Below are 21,568 nucleotides of genomic sequence, written 5' to 3' on the forward strand. Positions count from 1 at the left end.
GACCAAGTGCTGCAGCCAATCCCAGCTAACATGGGGTAAAGGTGAGGTGCACAGGTCATCGGACAAACTCACATCCACACCTTTGAGTCACCAGTTAACCTGATGTGAGTGTGTTTGAGAGAACCCACACACACACACAGGTCGAGGGAGAACATGCACAATCCACACAGGAATCAAACTCAGAACCTTCTTGCTGTGAGGCAGCTCCCTTTCCTCTGGAGCATCCTGCTTTGTGACGATGAACTTAACTTGATCCTTGACCCATCTGATAGGGTTTAGCTTCTTTCTCAGACTGAGGGTGAATGAACTCCCAGCTGCATTCTGGGAGCTGAGCGTCTCCCACACAGCTCTGTCAGGAAACTGATTCTTCTTCATGCACTGACCCGGTCTCAGTGTCCTCAGGCTGTGGGACAGCAGCTCTCCAGCAGCTCTCCTCATGCAGCAGCTTTGTTCACTGCATCTGTTCAGTGTTTACTATGATGATGATGATGGAGATGATTCCAACAATGAACCTTGTTACCTTCCACATGGTGTTAATGTCATCAGAGAAACAGTCAGTCACCACCGTGTGTTTCACTATGGAGCTGCTGCAGCCTCAGTTTCATACCTCACAAACCTCAGGAACCAATCACATTGGATGTGGAGAATGGGGGGCGGGGCTTATCTCATGAGAGGACTGTCATATTGTTAACTGGTTATTAGTGGAGCTGAAGGCTTGTGACTGTTGTGCTTCAAACACTCTCTGCATCACCACCTGCCACAGGCTAAGCTATCATTAGCATGATATCCTGAAGCAAAGGTGTAGAGGGACACCACATGAAGGCCATGAAGAGAATGGGACTGAACAAGACAGAGGGTTGAGCCTTTGTGTCTGAGGCTTCAGTGCCAGGCCTCTTTTCATATGATGGTGACATTCAGAGTAGTAGGGACTGTGTGGCATGTTGCACATGTCTCAGAGCCGGTCGTTGGGACAGTGTTCCAGCTGAGTAAACACAGCTGGATCCAGCAGCAGGAACAGATGGCTCAGTTTGATTCTGGTGCGTCAGGTAGTGAGCTCTGTTTTTAAGGATGACTGCATGACGTCTGCCCTCGCTTCCTGTAGCTGCAGAGCGATGCCGGCATGAAAGATGATAGACAGATAAGCAGAATTACTGTTACTCGTGTTACGCGTTTCAACAGTCAGTGTGATTATCATGGCAGCAGCAGCAGCTTGTGATGTCAGCGTGCCAACTGGACAGGAGGACACTAGGGCTGAAGAAGTGTCAGTAAATGCACCATGGCTGCAGGGCTGCAGAGCTGCAGAGCTGCAGGGTCGCTTAAGGTTGTGATCACACAGGAAGTCTGAGTGCGGCTGGGAAAAGAGACAGTCGAGGTCTTTGGTTTCAAAGAGCTGCTTGTGTGCTGTGCAACACTGAACTCATAGTGAACCGTTCTTCACCGCAGCTTTTCTTTTCTTTTTTTTACTCTGCTGCTTTACTGTCAACACTCCTCTGCTTGTAGTGAACAGAGAGGGCAGGTGCTGTTTCACTCTTTGTTTCTGATCAGATCTGAAGACAAAAGAGTGAACATGTCCAACTGAAAGGCCTGGTCTGAGAACAGCACGGTGTCACCGTCATATTACAGAGGGACACAGAGAAACCTTAAAGGAATAGTTTTGGCAAATTGGCCCATTGCCATAATCCCTATTGTTTTAGGAGTAGGTTCGTTACCTTTAATTGTTGGCGTGCTATGAGATAAAAATGGAATGTTACGAGACGGAGTTGTTTTCGAGGTAAATTCATGCAAAACCGCTGATGCGCATTCCCATCGGGGCAGTTTTTCGGCAAGCAGTCTCTGCATTTACCTCTAAAACAACTCTTGTTTCGTAACGTTCTGTTATTATATCATAACGTGGTGAATGTGCACGTCACAACTTGTCCACCAGAGCGTTTTGGAGTTGTTGGATTGTGTATTTGATGAGTTTGATGAGGGAAACCAAGAAATCCCATTAGCCTCCGTAGTGTAGGTCTGAGCAGCTTGCGGCTCTGCTCCGCCGTTCTAAAAATAGCTTGCACCCACAATTAAAGGTAACGAACCTCCTAAAACTATAGGGGGGGTGTTGAACTATCCCTTTAACGTTGAGATTTTTACATCTGTGTATGAACAGTTGACCACTACTGTATTCCTCTGCTTTGGGAGTTTTGCATGAAAATTACTCACAGCAAATATTCACATTTCCTGACACCTGATGACAGATACCACATTCTTTGAGTCGCCCCTTCAACGTTTCACCAGTATTAAAAACAAAATAATAACAAAAATGGCAAAATTTACTGGTTGCACATGCATAAATAGATGAAAAATTAACTTGCACACTTTCAAATTTTAGGGGCAAAATGCCTCCATGTAGAGGCAGTCTGGAGCTCTGAAGTGTGTGCTCTCTGGTTTTCTGGAGCTGCCTTTGTGTTGATGGGATGTAGAGTGATTCATCCTGACCAGCCTCACCACCAGCGAGTGTCAGTGCTGCAGGAGAACACTACACTGTGTCACATATGCAGTATATTTGACTCAGACCGACAGGAGCCGAGCTGTTAAGGCGCCGCTGTGTTATAACCGTCAGTTGATCCCCGTCTCTGCTCACATGTGTGGACTGTGTGGGGTTCAGGTCAGCATCAACAGATCTCAGTCCCTTGATTAGAAAGAAGAAACAAACGATGATAATGTTTTAATACAGTTTGGAGCTTCAGGGAGTGGAGTTATATTTTCTATAGCGACTGTATCAGAGGAGCTTCAGGATCACATGCTGGACTTATCAGGCCTGTGGTGTGTTTAGTGACAGTCAAATGTGTTGTTCTGGCTGGGTGAGATAAGTTTCTGTAATATTCCTGGCATTGTTGGACAGGGAGTGGGGTCTGGAGGACGAGATGCTGGGTATCTGACGGCCGCACGCAGACAGGATGTTTGTCCTCGGGGACGACGGTTGACTGCTGTCACTCCACGCTGGAAGTCTGCAGCGGACTGACAGAGGGAGGGAGCTCTGTGAGGACTGATGCTGTGGCCGCCCAGAGCCAACATGTGGACATGGTGGTGGTGGTGGCGCGCACCGGCATTCAGTCGTATTTAAAGACAGCTCCAGATTATTAATACACAGGCGTCCTCTCTGTCTGGGTCAGACGGACAGGTGGGACACTGAGCTGCAGCTGATCTGAACCATGGTGACCTGGACTGGTCAGTGTTGTAGCCCGGTGGTGTCCTTGATCACTGTGACTGGTAGTGTTAGATTAGATTAGATTAGTAGTTTATTGTCATCGTTAAAATCTATGAAACACAGTTTGGCAAGAAAAACACAAACACCAAGATGAGTAAACATACGCTTCTAGAGTCTAATAAATAATTCAAGTGCAATAGTGCAAAAATAGATGATGAATTTATTTTATTCTTCTATTGTTGGTTTTAAAAAGCATCACTCATCTCACTCCCCAAACACCTCACACACACATTATGTACATCATTATGTAATGACGTAGTTACTCTAGAAGGAAATGCCCTAATCTCCACAGCACCACCCTAAGGAATCCAGGAGTTATCTCTGCCTTTTCTTTATAAACCATTAGCGTGTGCACGGTCGACACTCTCGACTTATTTCTCCTCCTTTCTTCCATGCACAATGTGTGTGTGTTTTTTTAGGGAATGAGTAACCAAAAATGTAACATACAACATAACTAAATACTACAGAACAGTAACTTGATTAGGCTACTTGTAAAAGGAGTATTCAGTAATTTAAATTTTGAGTTTTTCACAGTGCATAATCAAAATAACATTTGAGAATAAATATTTGTTTGTGTAATTTTAAGACTAGTAGGCCACATTTAGTGATTTGCATAATCTCCTGGGACTTTAGGCCTCAGTGGAAACGCAGAGTGACAGTGTGCCACAGGAACCGTCTAGTTCCTGAAAAGAAAGTCCCAGCCTTTGGTGGAAAAGCGCCTTAGATACAGTGTGTTGTTGTTGGTGTGATGTTTTCTACAGTAGGATCAGTAGGATTAGTTGAGGAACTGACTAACACTGACTGAGAGGACAGATTCATTCTCTACCAATGACCTGTTGCTGTTGATTATATTTGGCTGTGATCCGTCATCTGGATCTGGAGAAGTGTTAGTGTCACACACACACACACACACACACACACACAGAGAGAGTGTGTATTTTAACCACACACTGCATCTCTTTGATTCCCGACCATTCTTAATGCTGTGTGATACTGAGTCAGCTGTTTCACTCATGCTGTTCATCCACCTTTCTTTATAAAGTCCTTAAATTAATCAGCACAGTCACATGGTTCGGTCATAAATAGACCCTCTGTCTCCTACATTAGAGTCACTAACAGCTCTGCAACACTTTTATCCCGATGTACAGAAACTTCACTGTACCGGTTCATTTTGCAGGTGTTTAAACTTCACCATTATACGCTGGCTTGTAAACTTTCTCAGCTCAGTATCGTCACTCATTATATTGATCTGCAGTGGATGATATCATACACACACTTTCCTCATCCAGATGCTGCTCTTCTTCTCCTGAACACACCCTCTGTCAGACTCTCACTATTTTAGCCTGAGGTTTTTGGTTAATCATTAAGATATGAAGTTATGGTCACTGGAGTGTTAGTATCAAGTAACACTCTCTCCTCCTTCAGTTTAGTGATCGTCTCCAAAACTATGAGCCTGTTTTTCTTTGCATCAGTCTGAACGGAGTCCTGATCGGTCCCTGATCGTTGATACAGATTGTCTTGTTTTACAGTGTTAGGAAAGTAATATTTAAAGGTATAGTTCAACATTTTGGCAAATTGGCCCATTGCCATAATCCCTATAGTTTTAGGAGTAGGTTTGTTACCTTTAATTGTCTGTGCAAGCTATTTTTAGAACGGCGGAGGAGAGCCGCGAGCTGCTCAAAGCTACGCTACGGAGGCTAATGGGATTTCTTGGTTTCCCTCATCAAACTCTAACGAACCTACTCCTAAAACTATAGGGATTGGGCAATGGGCCAATTTGCCAAAATGTTGAACTACCCCTTTAAAATCAAGCCTGATGCCTTCACTTTCTTTCACATGGCAAAGTATACAGTTTATTAATTCAACAGTGGTATTGGGTCAGTACAGGATCCCTAGAACTGCGTAGTTAACAGGACTGGATCAGAAGGACTACATGTTGCTGTGTCATACTATGACTTTCTGTGATTCAGAGCTTTACAATTAAAACAGATGAGCTGTCAGTCAGCACGTGAGTTACATCAGTCCACATCTGAAGGAGACATCAGGACAGACTCTGTGATGATGAGTCGCAGTTCCTACATGTGCAGTAACATTCTTTTTTTTCCCTGAGAACAGCTAAATTTATGAAAACAGCCGTGTCTTTTGGCCTCTGTTTGGTTTGTAGCGGTGAAGTGAGTGCGACTGGCCGCTGTGCTGTGGACTCTTCCTCATTTTTCAGTAACTGCAGTAATTACTGTTGTGACCGTGCACTTCCTCTTTCAGTCAGGGCGGAGTGGGAAGTGTCTCCAGACTGTGGTCAGGATCTGAGCTGATCCTGATCAGAGCGGGGAGCTGAAGCCGTTTAGATCCTTGTGTGATTTCTAGCTCCTCCGTGTGTCACAGAAACACTCTGTGAACATCCAGGAGCAGCCGCTATCACCTGCAGCGCTCAGAGCCGATGAGTCGCTTCCTGTCTCCTCTGTCCTCCCATTGGCTGCCGCAGACAGGATCCAGTCGTGCTCCCAGCTGAATCACAGCTGGGAGGATACTAATGACTGAAATGCCCTTTTATGGCAACTGAGAACTTTTGAAACAGGAAGTGACTTCAGAGATTTTGTAGGAACGCTGTCATTCCAGAGTAGAGGAAGATCCAAGAAAGTGCTGACACCAGGGACCCCCCCCACTCCCCCCTCCCTTCCCCCCAGATTAAAATAGCAGAGTGAATGAAGATGTTATTTCATCGAGAGCAGCAGCAGCAATGGAGGAGGAGGAGGAGGAGGAGGAGGAGGTGACTCTGCTACAGCCACAGGCCTCAAGTCAGCTGAAGTCAGTCCAGACATGTTGAGCAGACAAGAGGCAGCCTGTCAACTATTTGTTCAACCCACTGAATGTTAACAAGTGTGAGTGTGAGCAGCGGTGATGAGGAGAGTGTGTGTCAACATCTCTATGGACTTCATTAGTTTAATTTATAGACGATAATGAAGGTGTAGTGTCAGACCTTCACTCTGTTTCCTTATAGATATTATTTATATAGTTTATTCTCCATGCAATAACTAAGAAGAGCAACAAAAAATATGTTCTTCAGCCTTTATATATGTATATTGCTATTAATTTTGACAGATATTGTGATGTTAAGTCATAATAAAAATGAGCTGATATAACCGCACACTTTTGTACGAATCAGTCACACCCCAATAGTTGATCAATGTGTCTTTGTGCCACACCAGCTGCTAGCTGTAGCTGTGCACTGTAACGACTTTGCAGAGTGTGTGTTGTGTCACTGCAGTGTGTGTGTGGAGTGAATAAAGTGACTGTAACCCGGTGTCTTTCCTGTTTCTTCAGCAGGGAGAAGAAACCAGAGTTGATCATCTGACGGGGAGGAGGGCCGACTCTCAATCACTGGTTTACATCAGGTATTTACTGTTCTCACGCTAACTAACACACTGGTGAGCTGAAGCTGAGCAGCAGCACATCAGGTTCACCGTGTTCAGGCAGCAAGCAGACTCTCAGTAAACAGGCCCGGAGGACACTTCGTATTTCATAGATTAGTCTCTTTTATCTGTTACTACAATACCCAGCATTCATTGTGATGGCTGCATCCTGCCATGGGACCCCCTGTTACCCCCCCCTCCTCCCTGCTGCACACTCCAGCTCCATCCGCCTGTCATCAGGGAGGAGGCCAGAAAAAGAAGAAGGAACTGATAGTGACACAGTGTCAGCAGGATGTGAGACTCAAGGCGTCTGTGTTGTGACATTCAATCTGTCCGAGAGGCCAAAACACTCACACACACACATACACACACACGCTCACTCTGTTGCTGGTGTCTGCCTCTGAGCTGCCAGTGTGCAACATGTCACCTCCACAGTTTACTGTCACTGAGACCGGAGCTTCAGAGTCACTGCTACCAAAATGACTTATCCTCCATCTATAAACAACAGTAAAGTACAACAATGTACAGAAAACCACAGTAGAAAATGTAAAGTACAGAAAACTACATTAAACAATACTAAAGTACAGCATACTACAGTCACTACAGTTGTGTGACTGTGTGAATGAGCCTCCTGCACTTAAAGCCTTGTCTCCTTAGCACTCGGTTGAGTTGGGTTAACATAATGGACTGAGTGCTATTTAAACAGGCCGAGTGTGTTGTATCTGTCTGTAATATCTGACATCAGAGACAGTGGTTACCGTCCTCTGCTGTCCAGAGGAAGAGGAAGCCTCAAATAGTATCTGACGAGAGTAGTGCTGCTCCTCTTCAATCATCAATCAATCAGGCTTTATTTGTATAGCACTTTTCATGCCCATGGCAGCTCAAAGTGCTTCACATGTTAAAAACAAGCAATATAGGGGACATATATTGGGAGACATAGGGAACACATGTTAGGGAGACATACATAAATTCGCAAACACAAACACATTCACACAATCATTTTAGAACATTGGATTTTATCGGGGAAACACTATCTAATACTCACTCATTTGCAGTGGGGAAAACACTAGATAAAATGAAGTCAAATAAATGAAATTGAGAAGAGGAGAAAGACACTAGGTAAAATGAAGTAAAATAGATAGAATGAGAAGATAAGAGACATACTAGATCAAATGAAGTAAAATAGATAAAAAGAGAAGAGGAGAAAGACACTAGGTAAAATGAAGTAAAATAGAGAAAAGACTAGAGAAAAGAATGGATGAATTAAAATAGAATAAGATAATAATAGTAAACAAATAAATAAGAAAATAAGATAAATTAAATGCATGTTTCAGAATAATAGAAATAGTACGAATCAGTTAAAAGCAAGGCTAAAAAGGTAGGTCTTCAGTTTGCTTGTAAAAGTGTCCAGATTCTCTGCTCTCCTCAAGTCCTCAGGCAGTCGGTTCCATAGGTGTGGGCCGTAATGATAAAATGAGGCCTCACCATATGTTTTGTTCGCAACTTTTGGAATAATTAAAAGGCCGCTGCCTGAAGACCTGAGAGTTCTAGAGGGTTCATATGTTAAAAGCAAATCAGATAGGTAACTGGGACCGAGACCATTAAGAGCTTTAAAAACCATTATAAGGATCTTAAAATCAATCCTCCTCCTGCTCCTCCTCCTCCTCCTCCTCCTCCTCCTCCTCCTCCTCCTCTTCCAGTGAAGTGAAGTTAAATCCAGCTCCTGGGTTCATGTCATTAACTCTGTCTCTCTGTCTCTGGCATTATTGTGCAGAGTTTCACTCTTCTCACTGACACAATGCTTTGCCCAGTGTTTACTGAACCGCTGACAGAAGCACAACAACAGACCAGGGGTCGGGAACTGACCATGTGGATATAAATATGTTTTTACAGTAATCATGTTTCAGATTACATAAGACCGGACCGTAGCTCGGCTTCCTGTCTGAACCGGGTTCTCACACTCTGCTGGTTTCTTGTGTGCATGTAAATAGAAGCGCCGTTCCTCATTCTGACCTCCGCTTCGCTGAGAAATGTGAGAGAAGTTGTTCAGATCAGAAATCCCCCTCAGCGACGACACACACTTCCTCTTCATCAGCCGCATTTATCAAAGGGATAAAACGATAATAACACGACGACGCAACTTCTGAAGGCATAGCGGTGGAAGGGGGAAATCTGAGGATGAAATATTTTAAACAGAGCTGCAGCTAACTGGGTCCTTCTGTCTGGAGATGAGCGTGTATGTTTTATATTTGGTGCTGGAGCAGTAGCTGCTCTGTGACAGACATGTTAATAAACACCACACATATCACAGGAGTCTCTAAGTAGCTGATTTGAACCAGCTGCGTCTTCCCAGCACTCAGATGTTGCCATGGTGATTTTAATTGTCAACTTTGTTGTGAGTTGACAGCGATTCAGTTTGTGTTGTGGATTTCTTCCCAACGAGATTATTATATTTTTTTAATTATACAGAGAGACACATTTTGACCTTTTAGTTTCTGCAACGAACAGTTCAGGACTAGATAAGGCAGTGGACTGGTTCCCAAATTTTGACATCACAAATTTCGGCGCCAGCTCAGATATTTTTATATGCTGCATTTTATTTGAACTCGATTTATATTCAAGAAAGTGAAAGTATAGAATACAGTGTGTGGTATTTTTAATCATAATTTTAAAAGAATAATAATTAGTTACGTATATAAAAATATTTTTATCAGTAATTTTTTTTTATCAATTACTAGACATTTCAGGTGACCCCACATGGGGTCCCGACCTCAAGGTTGAAAAACACTGAGGTAAGGTGTAAAAACAAGTGGAATGAAAATGATGAAAAACTTTTGACCTGAGAACAATACATGAAGTAGCAGTACAGGGCTCCAGACTAATTCTTATTACGGGAGCGCAGTGGCCCATAACTTAACATTTTAGGAGCACAAACAGAAAATTTAGGGGCACAAATCAATTTGTGAAGAAAATATTCACATTTCCTTTTCAATCATGAGCCTCATACAGCTTGGCCTGCCACCTACATGACAGAATCCAGATTCTTTGAGTGTTATTAAAAAAACACCCAGCAAATTCACTGGTTACACTAATGGGAACTTGTTCTCTGTTTGGGCTGTTGAGTAAATTCTGCTGTTTGTAAACCGAGGCTACTAAAAGCAGCTGTTTAGCTTAGCTCAGCACAAACACTGGAGACAGCTGGCCTGTTTACACCTTGTGTTGTTGGAGTAAACGAACGCCCCTGACCCTGTCCTCTCTTCTCCGTCTCCCTGCAGGTGTGAGCTGGTGGAGGTGCAGAGCAGCAATCATGGTGGCCCTATCACTAAAGATCGGCGTGGGGAACGTGGTGAAGACCATGCAGTTTGAGCCCTCCACCATGGTGTACGACGCCTGCCGCATCATCAGGGAGAGGGTCCCTGAGGCGCAGCTCGGCCAGCGTGAGTCTGACACACACACACACACACACACACACACACACACACACACACACACAGGTTTTAGGTGTCATTCTTTAGTAGGAGTAACCCCTTGAGATATGCTGTCTCATTTTTGAGATAGCATAGACAACACAAACAAACAAACAAAAACAAGAAAACAAAACAATGTTACATGTTGCTGCTTATGTTATATAAAGTAATAATGATGCTAGTGTCAATGGATCAGCAGCAAACAAGCAGAGTAATGGACAAAGACAGTTATATTAGATGCTATAAGGGTGTTGTGGGGGTGTTATATCTGACAAGTACGGATTTCTGAGATGAAAGGACAGAGCATTTTTAAATAAACGAAATGAGGATATGGATATTTGCAGGTAAATTATTCCAGTCAGAGGAAGCTATAACTAGCATGAAGGCTTTCTTAGCCATGGCTGGAACAAAAATGAATAACTGAGATGATAAGTGATCATAACTGGTGGAAAGGAAGTCAGGAACTGTTTAAGATATAAAGGGTAATTCAAGTAAATACATTTATAAATAAACTTTTCTGAAGAACTGCTTTCAGTTTGGGTCAATCTTAGATAAAAAGTGATCATCATCATCATGGTCTGTAGTTCTCAGATTAGTTCTTCTCTCAGATTCAGAGTCAGATTCTCTAACACTGAGGCGGGTACTTCACTGCAGCTTGTAAAACACAGCCTCAGGCTCCCGTTGCTGTTGGTGGTGAGATTGATGAAGGTTGTTGGTAGCAGTCACACGGGGGCTTTAACATGAAGAGTGATTCTGTCCTCGTGTGACTGTGTGAAGCAAAACAAAACAAAAGTGAGTGATTAAAGGGTGGACAGCTCAGAGAGGGACGCAGCAGACGCAGCGCGGGCGTGTCTGGTCTCAGCCTCTGTAAAGTGAGAAGGCTCTGCTCCTCAGATCCATCAGCCGGCTGCAGAGCCCTGCCTCATTACGTCAGCCGTTCCAACTGCAGCTCTGAGCTTGTGAAATGACTGACATGTCCAAGCATGAACAAAGACAAAACATGTCCCCCTCAGTTTCTGCCCCTGTGTGTCCTTCAGGAGACTTGTAACCTGATGAGATGTTTCTGTAAAAAAAAACAGCTGATCCCACCGGTCAGCTGACCTGGTTTACATAAACGTGGACATCCTGGAGACATGAGCTCCACGCAGACTGGATGTCTCTGTGTGTAAATGTCCAGAACCACAGTGACTCACCCGGTGTGTCTGTCCCTCTGCAGCCAACGACTACGGGCTGTTTCTGTCCGATGAAGACCCAAAGAAAGGCATCTGGCTGGAGGCAGGAAAGGCCCTGGATTACTACATGTTGAGGAATGGGGTGAGTCACCGAACTCCTCACTGACGCTCAGACAGGAAGTGGAGGGAGGACGGGAACCGCTCAGTGTGGTCTAGACCAGGGCGAGGTGGACCAAAATAAACTCTGTGATTAAAATTGATTTTCACTTTCACTTGCTTGTTGCTGACACAGAACACATGTTTGACTCCAAGAGATGAAATAAAACAAAATCTAATAGAAATACATCAAGATATTTAGTGCTAGAAGATCAGTCTGTCCTCTCTGTAACTCACCTGTCTGTCCTCTCTGTCACTAACCTGTCTGTCCTCTCCGTAACCTGTCTGTCCTCTCCGTAACCTGTCTGTCCTCTCCGTAACCTGTCTGTCCTCTCTGTAACTCACCTGTCTGTCCTCTCTGTCACTAACCTGTCTGTCCTCTGTCACTAACCTGTCTGTCCTCTCTGTAACTCACCTGTCTGTCCTCTCTGTAACTCACCTGTCTGTCCTCTCCGTAACCTGTCTGTCCTCTCTGTAACTCACCTGTCTGTCCTCTCTGTAACTCACCTGTCTGTCCTCTCTGTAACTCACCTGTCTGTCCTCTCCGTAACCTGTCTGTCCTCTCTGTAACTCACCTGTCTGTCCTCTCCGTAACCTGTCTGTCCTCTCTGTAACTCACCTGTCTGTCCTCTCTGTAACTCACCTGTCTGTCCTCTCCGTAACCTGTCTGTCCTCTCTGTAACTCACCTGTCTGTCCTCTCTGTAACTCACCTGTCTGTCCTCTCTGTAACTCACCTGTCTGTCCTCTCTGTAACTCACCTGTCTGTCCCCTCTGTAACTCACCTGTCTGTCCTCTCTGTAACTCACCTGTCTGTCCCCTCTGTAACTCACCTGTCTGTCCCCTCTGTAACTCACCTGTCTGTCCTCTCTGTAACTCATCTGTCTGTCCCCTCTGTAACTCATCTGTCTGTCCTCTCCGTAACCTGTCTGTCCTCTCCGTAACTCACCTGTCTGTCCTCTCCGTAACTCACCTGTCTGTCTCCTCTGTAACTCACCTGTCTGTCCCCTCTGTAACTCACCTGTCTGTCCTCTCTGTTACTCACCTGTCTGTCCTCTCTGTCACTCACCTGTCTGTCCTCTCCGTAACTCACCTGTCTGTCCTCTCTGTCACTCACCTGTCTGTCCTCTCCGTAACTCACCTGTCTGTCCTCTCCGTAACTCACCTGTCTGTCCTCTCCGTAACTCACCTGTCTGTCTCCTCTGTAACTCACCTGTCTGTCCCCTCTGTCCCCTCTGTCACTCACCTGTCTGTCCTCTCCGTAACCTGTCTGTCCTCTCTGTCAGTCACCTGTCTGTCCTCTCTGTCACTCACCTGTCTGTCCCCTCTGTCACTCGCCTGTCTGTCCTCTCTGTTACTCACCTGTCTTCTCTGTAACTCACCTGTCTGTCCTCTCTGTAACTCACCTGTCTGTCTCCTCTGTAACTCACCTGTCTGTCCTCTCTGTCACTCACCTGTCTGTCTTCTCTGTCACTCACCTGTCTGTCCTCTCTGTCACTCACCTGTCTGTCCCCTCTGTCACTGCCAGGACACCCTTGAGTACAAGAAGAAGCAGAGGCCTCTGAAGATCAGGATGTTGGACGGCACAGTGAAGACCGTCATGGTGGACGACTCCAAGATCGTCAGTGACATGCTAATGACCATCTGTGCTCGGATAGGTCAGCTCCGTCTCACCCTCTTACACACTGTCCACTCATTGGCTGATATCTGCCCTGCTGTCCCTCTGTCCATCCGTTGTTAACGTGTCATGTGACCTCCATGCGTTTGTGCGTCAGGCATCACAAACTACGACGAGTACTCTCTGGTGAGGGACATCGGAGAGGAGAAGAAGGAGGAGACCACGGGGACGCTGAAACGAGACAAGACTCTGCTGAGAGACGACAAGAAGATGGAGAAGCTGAAGCAGAAGCTGCACACAGACGACGAGTGTATGAAAACACACACACACATTGTTTCAAACACATTGATGTATGGCCACGAGCGTCAGTGTTAACAGTCACACACAGGAAGGAGCTGTCGGGGAGGTCAGAGGTCATTTCACAGACACCAAACAAATGTAGCTCTATTAGTTCCACTGACACCGTCCTGACATACACAGAGCAATTCTTGCAGCTCTGATGGATCATCAGAGTCCAGGACCACCATGTCCCTGTCTGTCCTAAAGTCTGTGGTCTGCTCTGTCCTCAGTGAACTGGTTGGACCACGGCAGGACGCTGAGGGAGCAGGGGGTGGAGGAGACAGAGATGTTGCTCCTGAGGAGAAAGTTCTTCTACTCTGACCAGAACGTGGACTCCAGAGACCCAGTCCAGCTCAATCTGCTCTACGTGCAGGTACGTACACAGGTGGACAGGATCCAGACTCAGACACGCACCAGTTCTTCTTCAGCAGTTGTTGGCCTAATAGAAGTTGATGTTAAAGGGATAGTTCACCCAAAATTGAAATTTCACTCATTATCTACTCCCCCTCATGTCGACTAAGGGCTAGGAGAAGTTTCAGAGTCCTCCGTGGCTTCTCTGAGTTACAGGGGGTCTCGGCGTAGCAGTGCATGTCCATATAACGGTTGCAAATGGATACCAACTGTCTTCGTAACAAAAAGACACACCAAAAAACATCAAAATACCTCCATGCTGCTCGTATGTAATGTCCGTCTTGTATTGAAGCCCCGAAATGCGAAATTGTCCCGAAAAAATTAAATAAGTTTATATTTCAAGCTTGTTTGTAGCGGAAGCTTCTCGAAGTTCCTCTTCCCGGTTTGCCAAATTGGACTAACCGGGAAGAGGAGCTTCCGCTCAGAAAAGCCACGGAGGTCTCTGAAACTTCTCCCAGCCCTTAGTCAACATGAGGGTGAGTAGATAATGAGTGAAATTTCAATTTTGGGTGAACTATCCCTTTAATACATAATGAGAATTAAAGGCAATGGTGAGGTCAAACACCTGTATGAGCAGGTGTACAGACTGACGAGATCTTGTCTGTGGTGGACTGACCTGGTTACTGTGGTTGCGGTCACTGCAATGTGAACATAATAAACACATGAAATGAAACTCGGTGCAAACACAACATAGAGACAACAGACTGTGTCCTCCATGATTTCAACACCCAGCTCCTCCCAGACAGAGATTATATAAACAAACCGTATGGAAGCAGACGGAGCACATTGTTTGCTATATGATGTTTCACACAGATAACATCCATGCTTGCCCCAGTCAATCACAACCAAGTATTCTCCCTGGCCATCGGTCATTGTTAAAGGTTCAGTGTGTCAGCACTGATTGTATTACTGTTTATTATGTCTGTCTATGTGTGGTTGCACTTTAAGGTTTGGCTTTTAATCTCGTTGTGCAATGACAAATAAATAAATTCATTCATCATTCATTCATAATTGTCAAGGTTTATTGGCAAAATCTCAATATACTACCCATGAATTTATTAGTATAAGTGTATAATCGCTATAAAATAAAATTTGTTTGGTTTTCGTAGCCTTATAATTTTTCTTTTATATAAACATATAGCAAGGCTCTTGCTTTTTTCTTTTTTTGTCCTCGGGGACGGGAGGAGTGAGTGCAAGCAACTGAGCACTGCAAACTAGAATCTGAACGCTGGATATCACGGTTTTACCCACATTTTACACATGGGGCCTTTAACGTTTGTGTGTGTGTGTGATTCCAGGCCCGTGATGACATCCTGAACGGCTCTCATCCCGTCTCCTTCGACAAAGCCTGTGAGTTTGCAGGGTACCAGTGTCAGATCCAGTTCGGAGACCACAACGAGTCCAAACACAAGCCTGGATTCTTGGAGTGAGAACCGCCTTCACACACTCTTCTGTTTTATGTGATCATGTGACGTTTGTGTTGTGACATGTTTGATCTGAGATGAACTGTTTGTCCTCAGTCTGAAGGAGTTCCTGCCCAAAGAGTACATCAAGAACAAAGGAGAGAAAAAGATCTTCCAGGTGAGAACTGGACTCTGTGGAGGTGCAGGACCCTGCGAGTCCTCAGTCCCTCAGTTGTTCTGGCTACATGAGCAACGTTTATAACAACGACTACACACTATTCTTTAATATAATAGAGAGAGAAAAGTTTTGTATTTGTGTTTGAACTTGATCTGTCACTTCTCGTGTCTCTGCAGGCTCATAAAAACTGTCAGAACATGACTGAGATCGAGGCCAAAGTCAGCTATGTGAAACTGGCCCGCTCTCTGAAGACCTATGGAGTCTCTTTCTTCCTGGTCAAGGTGAGGAGAGGGTGAACTCTCAGGAGCTCTGCTGTGGCTGTGAAAGACACTCAGAGGTTTAACAGGTGAAGTGTTTAAGATACAAACACAGATGAACAGCTCAGGTTGAATACTTCCCTCTGAACCACATTAACACAAAGAGCACTGATGACGATGAACACTGGATGATACAAGCACAGGAATGAAAACACAGATACTGACTGACTGAGGATTAATAAAAACAAATCATTGATCAGTAAGGGAAGAGGCTCACACAGGCAGAGTCATACTAAGCCTTTTTATAGAATAAATACAAGGGACAAAGAGGTGAACCAGGATTGGTCCAGATACATATCAGCTTATCTTTACAACTGAAAGCAAACAACCACGAGACGTCCATTCACATATCTACTGCTCAGACGTATGTCCTTGAACACAGAAGACACCGTAAAGTTACTGAAACACCCAACCCACCTGCAGCAGCTCCACCTTCAGACCAGCCGAGCCAATCCACGCCGGACAGGTCAGCCGTTTGTCACAGGGCCGACACGTAGAGAGGAACAAGGCGCACACACTGACATTCACACCAACAGGAAATGTGGAGTCACCAGTCACCCTGCACAAATGTCAAATTAAAATTAAAGAAGGCGAAAGGTTAAACACAGTGACAGTGTAGTAAATAAACTGCATGCAGAAGTTTTAAACATGCTAACGAAAAAAAGAAGAACAACAAGGAGCATATATACAATAATGAACATGATAAAGAACTGAAAGGTCAGTCAGCTGAAAAATCAAGATCGAGGCAGCTCATCTGTTTTCTAATGGACCTAGACAGACCCCACAACCACACATGTGCATGTGTGGTTACACATCACATCCTGCACACACAGTCTTCTTCTTAAGCTATCACCAGTTATTTCTTGCACAGAACTGGACAGTTTTTTATATTTTCTAGCACAGATCCAGCAGACACAGGGTTTAGGGACGATCATCAACAGCTGAAGGTTTATTCCCAGTGAGAACCGCCCAACTGTTTTATTTCCTGCAGGAGAAAATGAAGGGCAAGAACAAGCTGGTGCCTCGTCTGCTGGGCATCACCAAAGAGAGCGTGATGAGGGTGGACGAGAAGACCAAGGAGGTGATCCAGGAGTGGAACCTGACCAACATCAAGCGCTGGGCTGCCTCACCCAAGAGCTTCACCCTGGTGAGTTGTGTATGGCGCTGACCCTGCGTGAGAGCTCACTGCTCTGTGCACCGTATAGCACTCAACATTCAAAACGTCCCCCCACCATGACCTGGTTAAATAAAGTTAAGTTGAATGTGGTTTTGTTGTGTGAGCATGAACTGGGTCTGTGTCACGCTGCTGCTCTGAGGAAATCTGATTGTGATCTGTGTTCTTCTCTCAGGACTTTGGAGACTACCAGGACGGGTACTACTCTGTGCAGACCACTGAGGGGGAGCAGATCGCTCAGCTGATCGCCGGTTACATCGACATCATCCTGAAGAAGGTAACGTAGACAGGACACCTACGTCATACACTGTGGTGATGTGTTTCATTCATGGACGCGCCTCCTGATGTTCTTTTATATGACACAGTACATATGATGAGTACAGCATAAGCATTAAAGGGATAGTTCAACATTTTGGCAAATTGGCCCATTGCCATAATCCCTATAGTTATAGGAGTAGGTTTGTTACCTTTAATTGTTGGTGCAAGCTATTTTTAGAACGGCAGAGCAGAGCTGTTAGCTGCTCAGAGCTACGCTACAGAGGCTAATGGCATTTCTTGGTTTACCTCATCCAACTCATCAAATACACAATCCAACAACTCCAAAACGCTCTCGTGGACAAGTTGTGACCTGCACAACTAGCCTCCATAGCGTAGCTCTGGGGTAATGGGCCAATTTGCCAAAATGTTGAACTATCCCTTTAACGCCATGGCTGAGTTTTCCATCTTGAACTTGATGCAATCAGGGTTTCATGTCACAAATCAACAATTAAAGTCTCTCTCTGCTCTTTCACCTGGAGACAGCAGATGGTGGGCGGGGCTTAAAGCCTGATCCACATTTATTAATGAGGAAGTAAAAGCAGATGAGCTTCTGACCCAGTTTTACAGACTGTGGTTGATCTCCTACATTTGATGTGTTGAGGTGGTATAGTTTCTGATAATCTGAAGTAGACTGTGAGGATGGTGTAGCCTACTGTAGTACGTTTGGATGACACCTGCTTTATCTTGTCTCACAACTTAATGATTATGTAATAACAATGTGTCAGTCAAACCCCTCTGTTCCCCTCTTTGTCATATTCTCCTGTTTCTTTGTATCGTACAAGTGTCTAACCTGCTGCTGATGTCATCGCTACCTGTTCACAGAAAAAGAGCAAAGACCACTTTGGCCTGGAGGGAGATGAGGAGTCCACCATGCTGGAAGACTCTGTGTCCCCCAAGAAGTGAGTCTGTGTCTGTGTTACAGTCCATAGTCCTGAGATTCTTACACACTCCCGTACCTGATGCCATGATCCTGTATATCAGTTAACTTCTCCTCCTCGTCCTCCTCTTCTTCGCTCCAGGTCCACGTTGCTGCAGCAGCAGTTCAACATCAGGGGGAAGGTGGAGACGGGCTCCGTGGCCCTGCCGGCCATCATGCGCTCAGGAGCCGGGGGCCCCGAGAGCTTCCAGATGGGCTCCATGCCACAGGCCAAGCAACACATCACCAGTGGACAGATGCACCGAGGACACATGCCCCCACTGGTAAGAGACAGACCACCAGAGACTCGACCTGACAGAGCAAGACTGAGCTGAGACCCTCTGTCTCTGGTCACAACGCTGTTCCTACTGCATCAGGAAACCTGTGAGTCTCACTCAGTGTTTATTGTATCTCAGCGGGTCGTATCGTCTTTGTGTGTCCACAGACTTCAGCGCAACAGGCTCTGACTGGAACCATCAACTCCGGTATGCAGGCGGTCCAGGCCGCCCAGGCCTCGCTGGATGACTTTGACACTCTGCCTCCGCTGGGGACGGACGCTGTGAGTCTCACCTCCTTCACTCAGAGTCCACATGAGCGCCAATCCGTCCTCTCTACATCTGTGTGACCTGAGGGTTGTCTCTTGTGTTTCAGGCCTCCCAAGCCTGGCGCAAGAACAAGATGGACGAGTCCAAACATGAGATCCACTCCCAGGTGGACGCCATCACAGCCGGCACCGCCTCCATGGTCAACCTCACTGCAGGTAGGATCAGCTCACACACACAGACACACACACACACACACACATGATCATATTCATGTAATCTGCACAGAGAGAATCATTATAACTAACAACACATTTTAAACACACACACTCCACACATGTTAGGACTGAGAATCAGTGACTAAACAGACATGTCAGCTGATTCTTTGAAGCTTCCACACTGTCACTCTGTTTGATATCTGTGTGTGTGTGTGTTGGGACATGTTTCAGTACTGAAGTGAAGCCACAACTGACTGGAAACAGAAGGTGCAGGAGTGACTCCTGTTACCTGTGTGAAACGCTGACAAACAGTCATATGGCTAATAATTATCTATAATCTTCTCCATCTTGTCTCTAATACTCTGAGTGTAGAAGAACTGCTGCTGATGTGCTGTGAACAGCTGGAGCTCTGCTGTGCTTCATCATTATTATCATTAGAGTTGAACAGAGCTGTCAAACTTACATCAACTCTTTATTGACCACAGTATGTGAGTGAGTCAACCATAATCTGTAAATATAGATGGATGTAGCCTGATGACGTCGCCCACAGGTTCCTGAAGAGTGGTTTTAAGCTCAGAGTGAGCTGCTCTGCTGTCACATCATACTTGTACCTGACTTTATCAGTCAAAGAGGCCACGCCTCAATTATGTAAAAGTAAAACCTAAATTAACTAGAAACAGTCATAATGAAAGAGGAACTTAGCTAGAGAGACCAAAATAGTTTATGTTCCAGGCTGTCAACACGTTTACTCAACATTTTAACATTAAAGCAGAAGTAAGCGGAATATTTGTGTTAATATAATAATAGTTCTATCTTCCGACAGCAATCACTTACGTAGAGTGTTTGGTCCGAAACACGGGTAAACGACTGGATCGCTTACTGTTGGAGACACTCTAGTGGTCAGTGGAGGAACTGCAACTTTAGGCCACATCAGTGCGGCTTCCTCAGTGCAGAGGTTGATGCTCAGTCTGAATATGTCTCCATCAGAGAAGACCCTGTCCTCGTCAGCATGGACACTGGTATTTGTAATGAGGAGGAACCCTGTGAGGCCGGGTTATGTCCTCAGGTGGTCCCAGCAGAGTCACCTGTCTCACAGCAGGAGGTGGTCCTACTGTGGTCTGACTCGACCCATGTGAGATTCTGTTTAGTTTAGTTTAGTTTAGTTTAGTTTAGTTTATTAAGATCCCCATTAGCTGCAGCAAAATACTATTCTTCCTGGGGTCCAACAGAGACTTACGATTCAGGTTCTGGTTCAGGTTCAGTTTGTGGAGCGGCTGCTCAAACTCGTTTCTGATCAGTCGAAAAGATTTAGAGACACAGATGTTGAGGTGACGCCTTGCAGAAGATTCAGCTTTAATTTGAAGTTTTAAATTATTGCCACTAATGTACGTCGTTCGTCCCTTTGAATTGGCCTATTTACACCAGTGTTAATGATAATACTAATGTTAATGTTGTTTTGTCCTTTAGTTTACTGTCTGAATGTGTCTAATGTAACTTGGACCAAACCAGTCTTAACACCTGTGTACCTGTTGCCAGGTGACCCAGCAGAGACAGACTACACAGCGGTGGGCTGCGCCGTCACCACCATCTCCTCCAACCTGACGGAGATGTCCAAGGGCGTGAAGCTGCTGGCGGCGCTGATGGAGGATGAAGGAGGGAACGGACAGCAGCTGCTGGGAGCTGCTAAGAACCTGGCCTGCGCCGTGTCTGACATGCTGAAGACGGCTCAGCCCGCAAACACAGAGGTACACAGTCAGACCACACCACAGAGCAGCAGCATTCGCAGAAGGAGGAGGAGGCGGTGTGTGTTCACCTTGTTGATGTGTTGTGCTTGCAGCCTCGTCAGAATCTGCTGCAGGCTGCAGGAAACGTGGGCCAGGCCAGCGGAGAGCTGCTGTCCCACATCGGAGAGACCGACACTGACCCACAGTTCCAGGTGGGTCCACTACACTCACGGCTGGAGCTTCATGATGTTACTGCGTAGAAGTCAGTGATGACTATATAATAAGGGACGAGGCTCACACAAGCCCACTACAGTCAGACTAAGCCTTTTATAGAATAAATACAAGGCACAAAGAACTGAACCAGGATTGGTCCAGTTACATATCAGCCTTTACAACCCAAAGCAAATGACCACGAAACGTCCTTTACATATCTACTTCCTCATTCAGGATCACATGTGTTTGAATGACCTCAGCCTTTAAAGAAGTTTCTCCTGGCGGTGAATCACTGATCCATGTTTCAAACTCAACTTTATTTAAGTTTTAACAGTTTACAATCCAACATCAGACCTGTGTCAGGTGTGTGGTTTTTTGAGGTCCGCTAAACTTCTGTTTTAATTGCTTTTTTTGTTTGTTTGTTTGTTGTTGTGTAACTTTGTTTTGTTCCGTGCAAATTGCACTGATTTACCTGTATGGTTCTGATATAATGTTTACGATTAATTAATTGTGCCGTTTAAAGGTCCAGTGTGTAAAATGAGGGGGAAACAGTGACATCTAGCATTCAGATTCTATAATTTATCTACTAAATAATTCTATTATTTATTTATGAATGTGAAACTCTTGAAACGTGCTCTCTGGTTGGATTTTCCATTCCGTACAAACATGGCGGCGCAAAATGGCGACACTCTTTAAGCAAGACCCTTGCTATATGTATATATAAAATAAGAATTATAAGGCTATAAA

At 45.2% G+C, this 21,568-nt stretch overlaps 1 protein-coding gene across 4 annotated transcripts in view; it reads left to right on the forward strand.

The window, feature by feature from the left end:
* Positions 1-21,568, forward strand: part of tln1 (talin 1) — a 111,042-nt gene that overhangs the window by 6,812 nt on the left and 82,662 nt on the right. For 3 of the 4 annotated variants that reach the window (XM_085794031.1, XM_085794029.1, XM_085794032.1), the window contains exons 2-18: positions 6,569-6,639; positions 9,933-10,094; positions 11,341-11,438; positions 12,979-13,108; positions 13,226-13,378; positions 13,638-13,780; positions 15,117-15,244; positions 15,339-15,399; positions 15,576-15,680; positions 16,708-16,863; positions 17,066-17,167; positions 18,031-18,107; positions 18,228-18,408; positions 18,570-18,683; positions 18,776-18,884; positions 20,421-20,629; positions 20,722-20,820. In XM_085794031.1, coding sequence (XP_085650157.1) covers positions 9,965-10,094; positions 11,341-11,438; positions 12,979-13,108; positions 13,226-13,378; positions 13,638-13,780; positions 15,117-15,244; positions 15,339-15,399; positions 15,576-15,680; positions 16,708-16,863; positions 17,066-17,167; positions 18,031-18,107; positions 18,228-18,408; positions 18,570-18,683; positions 18,776-18,884; positions 20,421-20,629; positions 20,722-20,820 — 1,995 coding nt within the window. In that variant the 5' untranslated portion in view covers positions 6,569-6,639; positions 9,933-9,964. The remainder of the gene's footprint in view (positions 1-6,568; positions 6,640-9,932; positions 10,095-11,340; positions 11,439-12,978; positions 13,109-13,225; positions 13,379-13,637; positions 13,781-15,116; positions 15,245-15,338; positions 15,400-15,575; positions 15,681-16,707; positions 16,864-17,065; positions 17,168-18,030; positions 18,108-18,227; positions 18,409-18,569; positions 18,684-18,775; positions 18,885-20,420; positions 20,630-20,721; positions 20,821-21,568) is intronic. The other variant, XM_085794030.1, reaches the window with a different exon arrangement.

Source organism: Trachurus japonicus, chromosome 12 (assembly GCF_045865225.1).
Source record: "Trachurus japonicus isolate A0001 chromosome 12, Traja_1.0".
Lineage (NCBI taxonomy): Eukaryota > Metazoa > Chordata > Actinopteri > Carangiformes > Carangidae > Trachurus > Trachurus japonicus.